This window comes from Zonotrichia albicollis, chromosome 15 (assembly GCF_047830755.1).
Source record: "Zonotrichia albicollis isolate bZonAlb1 chromosome 15, bZonAlb1.hap1, whole genome shotgun sequence".
Lineage (NCBI taxonomy): Eukaryota > Metazoa > Chordata > Aves > Passeriformes > Passerellidae > Zonotrichia > Zonotrichia albicollis.
The window spans coordinates 16,106,538-16,117,772 of NC_133833.1; the positions used below are offsets into that span (position 1 = coordinate 16,106,538).

Here is an 11,235-nt window from a genome sequence, read left to right on the forward strand (position 1 = left end):
GTTTCCTGTGTGTTCTTTGCGTGTTGTCAGTGAGGATACGTCATCTTTAGTTCCACGTAGCAGCGGAAGTTTTTCATTTTTTCTCTGTAATAGCTTCAGCTGACAGGCTTTTATGATAGCTCTCCTTTAGGCTAGTAGCGGTGTTTCTGCGTGTTTCTCTTTGTTTCCACGAGTGGTGTTTATGTGAGTTGCACAGTCCTGTCTTCGTGACGGACTGAATTAAGGAACGGGCTATCCCCCGTTCATGCAGAGCAGGAAGCCTTTGGTTCTTCCTTGGTCGGATGTTCAGCTTCACGCGCGAGGTTTTGTCTTTAACACTTGAGCTCCATAAATTAGAATCTGTTAGCAACATTGAAAACAGGTTCGTAGTCTGTGGAAGGGGAATGGCTGATTCCGCAGGACCGGGTCGAGGAAAAAAAGAAAGAGCACTGACATTTGGTGTTGGAGATATTTCTTCTCCGACTGATTTGTTCAGAACGGTGTGCTTGGAATTCGTTTATAGCTTTACCGCAACCCGTTCGTTAACGGGTGGTTTTGTGGGTTTTTTTTGGTTTTTTTTTTTTTTTTTGTCCCGGTTTGATTTGGAAAGGAAAGGAATGTGAAATGTTCCTTTCAGTCTTTTTTCTTCTGAGGACATTGTCACACGTTTTGGGGGGAGGCTTAGTAGTGAAGCTAGATGACTTCGTTTATGCGTCCTGGCTGGCAGTTGTCTCTGTTTTGCTCTTCATGGTCTTAATTTCATACGCTGGTGAGAGTGCTGAAAGATTTCTGTTTCAGAGATTTTTATTTTTCTATCTCACAACAAATTTGGGGGTGTTAGCAGGTCTCAAATATATAGGGAACAGCAAAACTTTGCAGTTCTGTTTATTAGGATAAATATCTGAGATATTAACGGATCCCATATCAGGGAGATTGGCCAGAGGAGGGTTTAGGCACTTGAATCAAGCCCATTTGCACACTGATTAGTGGTCAGTACAGTTTCAAGACTTGTACTTTTGTTTTACGGTTCCATGATTGTTTTCTTGAGCACATATCATATCAACGTCATTAAGAAATATTTAGCTGATTGGTTTACTAAGGAGCTTCAGTGCTTCGTACAGTGTTTTCTGAAAAAAGAAAGGAAAGCTAGAATGACTTGAATAACTGTTAACTTGTGTAAACTAAGGATACACTGGGCGGATCATAGGAAAGGTCCTGAAAGATTCCCCTGAGAGTATAAAGCTGCATCTTTCTTTGTACTTTTAATTGAATCCTCTAACAATAGGCTCCCTTACTTCAAGAAGCATGCAATTGTTCTCTTTCCACTTGTGTTAAAGAACCTAAGAGCTGTTTCTTCGGGATGTCGTATCTTCCCGTTTTATCTCTGTGAGGCAGTTGTTGAAGATGCTTTTGAACAAAAAGGGTAATCTTAAGAATAAGCTACAGGGTGAAATAGGAGAAAAAGTTTTTAATGTACATATTCACATTATTTACATAACGCCATGAATAAATGATGGGTTTCCTGTGCGGTTAAAGAACCCCGGCCGCGGAATGCCTCTGCCTTCCTTCTGATGGTGTTATCCTGGAGGATGAAAGCAGAGATGGGCTGGAGAAGTGCGGAGGCGCTGGACGAAAAGTGACATCTCGGTGGCGACCGTGCCCGGTATGGAGCGAGGCCGGGCGGGCAGCGCGGGGGAGCGCTCGGTGCCTGCAGTGCCGGGAGGAGGCTGCGGGCGCCGCTGTTGACCGAGAGGAGCGAGAGGAAGCTCGGAGCGCTACCGGCAGCCCCTCCCGCTGCGGATCGGCTCACTCGGTTGCTCGCTCCCCTGCCCGAACCTGCGGTCCCCGATCGTCCCCGCGGTGCTGGTCCATTCTGGAGCCAGGCGGAGGCACCGGCAGCTGCGCTCGGTGCAGGAGCTGAGAGCATTGAGTGGGAACGGGATTGGATCGGCGGTGCTGCGGTTCGGCGGCCGAGATGTGCGCGGCGGGGAGGCGCTGGGGCCGGCGGCAGCGAGCTCTGCTCTGGGCCGTGCTGTTGGCGGCGTGGGAGGCGGCGTGGGGGCAGCTGCGCTACTCGGTGCCCGAGGAGATGCCCAAGGGCTCGTTCGTGGGCGACGTGGCCAAGGACCTGGGGCTGCAGCTTTCGGAGATCCGAGACCGCAGCACCCACATAACAGAAAGAGGTAGGAATCAATACTTCTCTCTTCACGGGAAGATGGGACATTTAGTGACGGCGGAGAGGATCGACAGAGAGCAGCTGTGCGAGCGTGTGCAGCAATGCGTGCTGCGCTGTGAGCTGATAGTAGAGGTAGAAATTAAGTTTTATGAAATAGAAGTTGAAATCACGGACATTAACGACAATGCGCCCAGCTTCCGAGAGCCAGAAATAGAGCTGAGAATGAGCGAAGTGACAGCCCCCGGTGCACGGTTTCCCCTTGCTCGGGCTTATGATCCTGACTCAGGCCTTAATTCGCTGCAGAGCTACGAGCTGAGCGGTGACGAGCACTTCTCGCTGGCCGTGCAGGCGGGCCCCGGCGGCGATCAGCGTCCCGAGCTGGTGCTGGCGAAGGCGCTGGACCGGGAGGAGGCGGCGTTTCACGAGCTGGTGCTGAGGGCGATGGACGGCGGCGATCCGGCACGGACGGGCACGGCTCGGATCCATGTGACGGTGCTGGACGCGAATGACAACGCGCCTGTGTTCAGCCAGGCGGAGTACAGGGTGCGTGTGCCCGAGGACGTGCCCGTGGGCTCTGTTCTGGTCACTGTCACTGCCACGGACGCCGACCAAGGTCTGAACGGACAATTGAAATATTCATATCAAGTAGTTTCTCTGAAAGCGTCCGAGATCTTCCACCTAGACGCAGAAATAGGAGCTATCTCGTTGACACGTAACTTAGACTTTGAGGAAGGTCCTTCCTACGAACTGGAGGTGCAGGCACATGACGCCGGAGCTCTTTCCGACTCTGCCAAAGTCGTAATCACTGTGACAGATGTCAACGACAACGCACCCGAGATTTCCGTACGGTCGGTACTAAGCGAGATCTCTGAGGACTCCCCCTCGGGAACAGTTGTAGCGCTCCTACACGTGGAGGACCGGGACTCGGGGGCCAACGGCGAGGTCCGCTGCTCTATCGACAAAGACATTCCGTTCCGCCTGCAGAGCTCCCACGGCAGCTACTACAGCGTGGTGACAGCGAGAGAGCTGGACCGGGAGCAGGTGTCGGAGTACAACGTGACGGTGCGGGCGACCGATGGCGGGTCGCCGTCGCTGCAGAGCAGCGCGGTGCTGGCGCTGCGGGTGCTGGACGTGAACGACAACGCGCCGGTGTTCGCGCAGGAGCGCTACAGCGCGCGACTGGCGGAGAACAACGCGGCGGGCGCGCTGGTGCTGACGGTGCGCGCCACGGACGCGGACTGGGGGCAGAACGCGCGCGTGCGCTACCGGCTGGCGGAGGGGCGGGTGCGGGGCGCGCCGCTGTCGTCGTACGTGTCGGTGCAGGCGGAGACGGGCGCGCTGTACGCGCTGCGCTCCTTGGACTACGAGCAGCTGCGCGAGCTGCAGCTGTGCGTGCGGGCGGAGGACGGCGGCGCGCCGGCGCTGAGCAGCAACGTGTCGGTGCGGCTGCAGATCGTGGACGAGAACGACAACGCGCCGCAGGTGCTGTACCCGCCGGCGGCCGCTGCGGCGGCGGCGTGGTCGGGCGTGGAGCTGGCGCCGCGGCGGTCGGAGGCCGGCGCGCTGGTGGCCAAGGTGGTGGCGGTGGACGCGGACGCGGGGCAGAACGCGTGGCTGTCGTACGAGCTGGCCAAGGCCACGGAGCCGGGGCTGTTCCGCGTGGGGCTGCACAGCGGCGAGGTGCGCACGGCGCGCTCGCCGCTGGCCCGCGACGCGGCGCGCCACAGCCTGGTGGTGCTGGTGCGGGACCACGGGCGGCCGGCGCTGTCGGCCACGGCCACGCTGAGCGTGGTGCTGGCCGAGAGCGTGGCCGAGCTGCTGGCCGAGCTGGGCAGCGCGGCGCACGAGGCGGCGGCGCCGGGCGAGCCGGCCGCCAGCCTGACGCGCTGGCTCGTGCTGGCCGTGGCCGCCGTCTCGTGCCTCTTCGTGGCCTTCCTGCTGCTGCTGCTGGCGCTGCGCCTGCGCCGCTGCCACCGCCAGCAGCTGCTGCCGCCGGACAGCGGCGCCTTGCGCGGCGTGCCCGTCTCGCACTTCGTGGGCATCGACGGCGTGCGCGCCTTCCTGCAGTCCTACTCGCACGACGTGTCGCTCACGGCCGACTCGCGCAAGAGCCACCTGCGCTTCTCGGCCGCCAGCTGCTGCGACACCCTCCCGGCCCGCCCGCCGCCCGACGAGCCCGCGCCGCTGCTCGGCCACGACGACCCGGCCGCCGCCCTCTCCGTAGATCCTTCCCCTCCCTCGGTGAGTTCCTCTGTCCAGATTTTCTCCTCGACGTATTCTCCTGAGACTGCCGTGACCTTTCCCCTGCCGTGTGTTCTATCTTTTCCTAGGACACTTTGTCTAAAAGCATGGTAAGGGTTCCATTGGTGTAGTTCTGAGGTTTTTTTTGCCCATTGCTGTCAGTAGAAGGAAGGAGCAATATGGGTGCTCTTGGCACGTTGTAGATGAGGCCGGAATTTGGGCATTTGATCCTTTTCCAGGTACTGTTTCCACTATATCAGCTGTGATGTGTAGAATCTGTGTTCCGGGTAGCGTTAGCTATTCTGAACGGATGGATCATGGCAGTAACAAATAACACATTTTACAAGGTCGATGTGTCTTCCCGACAGCAAGTGTGCTTTATGAGCTAGAATGTGTCTTGAATAAAATGCTGATGGGTTTGTGTGGAACCACTGTACGTGTTGTTCGCAGCCTTTTATTGCTCTCCTTTATTGCTATGATACATAGTGAAGATAGTAGGAAAAGTGCTTGTGTCATCGGTGCTTTAGTTTTTGTCTCCAAGAGAGGATTGGACCAGGCAACAAGTGGTCCTTGATGATGTCTGTCTGTCTGTTGTAGGGATGAAGAATCCTCTTGAAGTTGTGATTCTTTGAAAAGGCTGTGGGTGGCTGCATGTGGAGGAGGAAATGGTAGTACTGCTTTGGTTTTTTTTTTTTTTTGTTTGTTTTTTAAGGTAGAACTATGTCAGATGGAGCTGGATGAGCCTTGGGTACAAAGTATTTAGCATGGCAAGGGAATTGCCTGGATGGGAAGGGAGATATTCGAGGTGTAGTTGGAGATACAAGGTGGGCTTCCCTGTGAGCAGATATTCACTGACTCAGTGTCTCTTGGAAGACTGCTCGGTTTTTCATTTGAGACCTACAAAGTCTCTTCACAGAACTTCAGTGAGCAGCAAATGTATCTTCCATAGCACAGCGATGTGCAGATAGCTGTGTGCAATTGGTGCTGGGAAGAGAAATGGTTTGGAGAAATGGGCCCCCACTGTCACATGCTTTTAAATGATCTGACTGAAAGGACACCATGGATGGTGTGAAGGGCTGAAAATCTGAGTGCTGTGAGCTGTGTGTGAATGTCTGCTGAAACACTCAAGGGAATATTTTCCACCATTCCCTGTCCAGTTTTTATCTCTAGCATGAAGGAATGTGGTGTTCTTCTTGCCAAACAATTGTTTAGAAGATCTGTATTCCAGCTGCATGGAGAGCCCTGCAGGTTCATAATAAGTATTTGTTGGTCATAGTAATGGTGTCCATGAAAAGCTTAATTTTGTACTTATATGTGGTATGGGAACTGTAAGCTGTGTATTCAGTGCCTATGAACAACATTATTAATCATATAGTCTGAGTTATATAATCCAGAAGAGAGTGGTGAGCTGTTCAATTCTGCAGGTGTTAACTTTCTCTCTTGTTCTTCTGATGATCCAAGTATGGTTTCTTCATGGTTATAGGTGAAAAGGGAGAAACTTCCATAGACATGTTTCTTGAAACTGTCTCTGTAATAAATGCTTTTTCTTGTCCCATGGCTAGGATGATATGTCAAATATTAGCAATAGTAAGTAGATACTGTCTGAGCAACTTTCCTTTTGGTGCAGTCTCTCTAAATTCTGAAGGTCTCTTCTAACCATGGGAGCTGTGGCAGGTTTACGTTGGAGTGTTGTTTGTGTGGTTTGTGAGGATGTGCTGGTGGAGACATGGCCTGTGTGTTAATCCCCAGGGCTATTGCTGGCCTTCTGAAAATGAGTCAGGAGGAGTCGTATGAATTTCAATTGTGTGGTTTGGACTGAAATGGCCTAGTTTGGGTTCCATATTCCTTTGCATCAAGAGTGGTAGTCCCACGTGCTTTGAGGAGTCCATGTGCTGAAGAATGGTGATGTTGCCTTTGAGGTGATACTTGGATGTGTGGGTGTTTGACAGAGCTGGAAGTAATTTATGGCCTTTGTAACATTTCCCTCTTGTTTAAGTACTATGACGGAGTAGAATAATGTTAGTTGTGATGCTTGGGCTCTGAGATGCTCTGCACACAAATTTCATCTCATGATGTCTGTATGCAGAGTTTGCTGCAATGTTATGTTTGGCCAGAGAGAAGAAGTCTGTGTATGCAGAGACAGGGGCTGGTACTGGAGTTCACTGTGATTCAGTTCAAAATGAATGAATGAATGGTGTCCAGTTCTGTTTGTCCGTGTATTTAGATGAGGTCCATAGCTGTGGTTCTAAGATTTTTGTTCCTCTTATTATCCAAGGAAATGACAGTCTGGGGCCTGTGAAATGATGTCCTGTGTGAGGCCCCTGTGTATTGGTTTCAGTCCAGTTTGCTGGGTTTTGTATATAGCGCAGTTGACCCAATCTGCAATGTGAGGCCATGATTGAAATTCTTCTGGTGTTTTCCCATTCTTGGCTGAGTTGATAATGTTCTTTTGGTTGATTTCTTTACTTTGGGGTTTGTGGGTTCTTTGTTGGTTTGCTTGTATTTTTGTCAAGGAGTACAGTTGATCCTCACAGTGTCTGGTAATCCTGCAAACTCCAAAACATAGAACTATCCAGTAGGAGAGTATCTCTCATGCATCCCTTGAAGCTGAACATGTAATCATATTATTCTAGAAATCCAGAATCAGAGACTGGTTTCTGTAGCAAAGGACCTTAAGGATCCTCTTGTTCCAGCTGCTCTGCCATGGGCAGGGACATCTTCCACCAGGGCAGGTGGCTCAGAGCCCCAGCCAGCCTGACCTTGAATATTTCATTCAAGAAATACAACTTCATGAATGGATGTCTCTCCGAAGTATTGTTTTCTCTGTGGCATCCATGGAACCAAAATTGTGGTTGGTGTTGATGGTGAAACTGAAGGCTGTGAATGCAGAGTGAGGAGGGTGAGAGCTCAGTTCTGTGCCAGGCAAATGGGGGACTCAGTGTGGGTTTGGCAGAGAAATGGTTTGATTTGATGCTTGGTGCCAAAGGCAATGCCATTGTTGTTCTGATCCTGGTGTCAGGATCAGACAATGACAGTCCTCCACGAGTAACATTTTGCACAGTAACTGTTCATGTTGAACCATAATTCTTGGCTGGATGAGCTAATTAATCCTGTGTGAAACCTCCATTATCCATCTGTATCTCTGTGCCATGCTGTGATATAGAGTTTCTTCACAATTGTAATTACACTTTCATACAGGCCTTTGTTTCCAGAAGGTTGCAGCTCATTTTCACAATTCTGGTCAGTACTTTTAAATATGAAACAGTGAGGGATGTTTTTCATCAATCCTTACTTCAGACACTTAAGACTGAATGGTGTGTGGGGACTATGAGGCAGAAGCGGTTAGGGAATCTGTTGTAATATGTCAGAAGATTTACCTTGAGAAAGAGGCTGATGAGAAGCTGTTTAAAATGATGGTTTCATAACTGAGCAAGGTGAGCAGGCCATGCAGTAGAAAAAGTTCCTGAGGAGAGGACTCTTTCTTCAAATGAACCCGCTCTATTATTGTCCCATGAGAATCCTCAGAGCCATACACCTGCAGCTTCTCAGTGACTCCTACATGGTCTCAGGTATGAATATTAAGGCCTGCAATAAAGGCCTGGAAGACTTCACACTGGGCATGTCTGACTCCGTGTTTTCTTATAATGCTTCCTTGCTTTATCTGATTTGTGGTTTTGGGTTTTGTCCGGACTTTTTGCTTTGTTTTGTTTTTCCTTGATTTACTCATTAGGTGGTTATATTTCATATTATCAACAACACTTATTTTTTGAGCAATGTATGGTGTGTTCATGTCCCCTGCTCTTGTTGCAGTGGGAGTGGAAGGTAGAAGATATGAGTGTGACTTTGTGTTCTGCTCCTGTTGGGAGAAATAGATGTAAATATGACTTTAGTAGACTTTGCCTCTCTGTGGAATAGAGCATGTGATAAAGATGGGGAGTAGATGCCCTCAAAGACAATGTTTTCATGAGCCATTCTCAGTTGGATGACTGCTAATATTTTAGTAAGGTTGTTTATCATTTGTGTGCTCTAGAATCCTTCAGTTCCTTATCATAACTCTGGTGAGCAGACAATTGCACCTCCCTTCTGGGCGTGGCTGCAGTGCATTATCATCTCATGATGGATTTGAGCAGTGAGGAGATGGCCACAAGGAAAACCTCACAGTGGCCTGGCATGGAAGAAAAAGGAGAGAGGGGAGCTCTTTGTATGAGACTGGAGAAGAACTGGGTCATTGCCTTGCTTGTCATATGTCACAGATAACACCAGGCTGTGCCTGATGGAGTCCAGTGGGATTTGAGTTGCTTCTGTAGAGCAAGGCAGACCTACAAAATGTTATTGCATATGTCCATTTCCATGTGTTTGTGACTCTTGCATTGCTTGTTGTCATGAGCTCAGGCTCAGGGTGTCTGATCTCATGTGGAAGGTCTCCTCTGTGCCAGCTGCCCGAGTGCAGGTGCAGTTCCCACACACAGCTGGGGTGTTTCCAGCTGCACAGAGGAAGGGTTTCACAAGCACTCCTGGTGTGCTCAGCCAGGAACATTTTGTCTTAGTGTAATCATGCAGGATCATCTCTGCTGCAGCTGTCCAAGTGCAGAGTGACCACCCAGCCCAGCCAAGGTTTCCATGGACAGAGCAGGGCCCAGAGGGAGAAGGTGTGCAGTGTCCCCCAGGCCATCACCCAGAGGAACCTGCTGGGCAATCACCTGGAGGCTGTCAAATGGCTGAGGGACAGGCTGGAGAGTCCCCTGCAGAGAGTTCCAGACAGTGGCTCCATGTCCAGGTGCAAAGCAGTGACTTGTGCTGTCCCTCCAGGCCCTGACTGGGCCCAGTTCTGTTCAGCACCTGCATGGCCAGTGGGATTGAGGCACCTTCAGGCAATTTGCAGCTGACACCGATTGGAGCTGATTCACTGCAGGGCAGAGATGGCAGCCAGGGATGGGCTGCAGAAGTGGCCCCGTGCAGCCATCATGAAATGGATCAAAGTGCAAGGTCCTGCAGCTGGGCTGGGGCAATCCCCAGTTTACAGAGAGAGTGGGGGATAGGGAAGAGCTTTGCAGAGAAGTGCTTTGGGTTATTGCTGGGTGATGAGGTGGGGCATGAGCTGTGCATGGACACCTGCTGCTGGAATTGTGTCCTGTTGTAATCTTCGCTGCAGTCCCAGCTCTCAGGCTCTTCTCCTTTCTCTGCAGCATCTTCTCAGGGGTTCCTCCTGGGCTCTTGACCCACCCCTATTTATCTCAGTTACCTTCACAAGCCACAGCTGCTGCCCAACTAAGGACCCTGCAGCTGCAGCTCGTTTAGAGTAACTTAGACACACATAGGTCTTACAATACAACATATATTCAGGCCCCCACATTTCCCCCCTTTTCTTTTAACAATTATACAATCACTATACACATACAGTTCGAGCTCTCAGGCTGCCACAGCTCTCAGCTGTCTTATCTTCTATAGTCCTCCCAGCTCTCTGGCTGCTACTCCAAAGTCCCAGCTCTCGGCTGCCACAGCTCTCGGCTGTCCGGGGGAATTCCATACCTTCTCTCTCTCGATGTTTGGCTGCATGTTCGTCTTCCCACGGGGTCACCAATTGTTGTAATCTTCGCTGCAGTCCCAGCTCTCAGGCTCTTCTCCTTTCTCTGCAGCATCTTCTCAGGGGCTCCTCCTGGGCTCTCGACCCACCCCTATTTATCTCAGTTACCCTCACGAGCCACAGCTGTTGCCCAACTAAGGACCCTGCAGCTGCAGCTCGTTTGGAGTAACCTAGACACACACAGATCTTACAATACAACATGTATTCAGGCCCCCACATTTCCCCCTTTTCTTTTAACAATTATAATATACACACAGTCCCAGCTCTCAGGCTGCCTCTTCTATAGTCCCAGCTCTCTGGCTGCCATACACGTAAAGTCCCAGCTCTCAGGCTGTCACAGCTCTCGGCTGTCCGGGGGATTCCATACCTTCTCTCTCTTTGGCTGCAGCGTTGTTCTTCACACGGGGTCACCAGTTGTTGTAATCTTTGCTCTCTGGCTGCCATACACGTAAAGTCCCAGCTCTCAGGCTGTCACAGCTCTCGGCTGTCCGGGGGATTCCATACCTTCTCTCTCTCTCTCTTTGGCTGCATGTTCGTCTTCACACGGGGTCACCAGTTGTTGTAATCTTCGCTGCAGTCCCAGCTCTCAGGCTCTTCTCCTTTCTCTGCAGCATCTTCTCAGGGGTTCCTCCTGGGCTCTTGACCCCCCCCTATTTATCTCAGTTACCCTCACGAGCCACAGCTGTTGCCCAACTAAGGACCCTGCAGCTGCAGCTCGTTTGGAGTAACCTAGACACACACAGATCTTACAATACAACATGTATTCAGGCCTCCACAGTGTCCTGCACTGCATGACAAGCACTCTGCCTGGCAGGTCGAGGCAGGTCCTAAGTCCCTCTAAACTCTTTTTGTGAGAGCAGAGACTGCATGCAGATCTTGGGCCAATATCCCAAATAGACATGCTAGATTTCCCAGAAGGATCATGGAAGTGGCCTGAGGGTTGGAACATCTCCGTTATGATGAATGACTGAAGTAATTTGTGTCTTCAAACATAGAGAAATGATGCGTCTGTGTAGACTTTTCAAAATTTTTTTGCTCTTTAAGTTTTGAATGAGTTCATCGGAAATATGGACTGAGCTCTGTTTACCTGGTCCAGCTGTTGTAGAACTGCCAAGTGTTTTTAACTATGAGAAGGGAGGTTTTGATTAGGAAAAAGTCTTTCAGTGTGAGTTGTGATAAAAGGGATGATATTGCCCAGAGAAATGTTGGACGTGCCTCCAACATTCAAGCCTTGCTGAAAGTGTTACTTTACATG

General features: G+C 50.9%; 1 protein-coding gene across 1 annotated transcript in view; it reads left to right on the top strand.

Annotated features, from left to right (window-relative positions):
• The first annotated feature begins 1,778 nt into the window (after positions 1-1,778).
• Positions 1,779-11,235, top strand: part of LOC102068481 (uncharacterized) — a 126,555-nt gene continuing 117,098 nt past the window's right edge. The window contains exons 1-3 of the mRNA XM_074552481.1: positions 1,779-4,396; positions 8,974-9,173; positions 9,309-9,382. Coding sequence (XP_074408582.1) covers positions 1,955-4,396; positions 8,974-9,173; positions 9,309-9,382 — 2,716 coding nt within the window. The 5' untranslated portion in view covers positions 1,779-1,954. The remainder of the gene's footprint in view (positions 4,397-8,973; positions 9,174-9,308; positions 9,383-11,235) is intronic.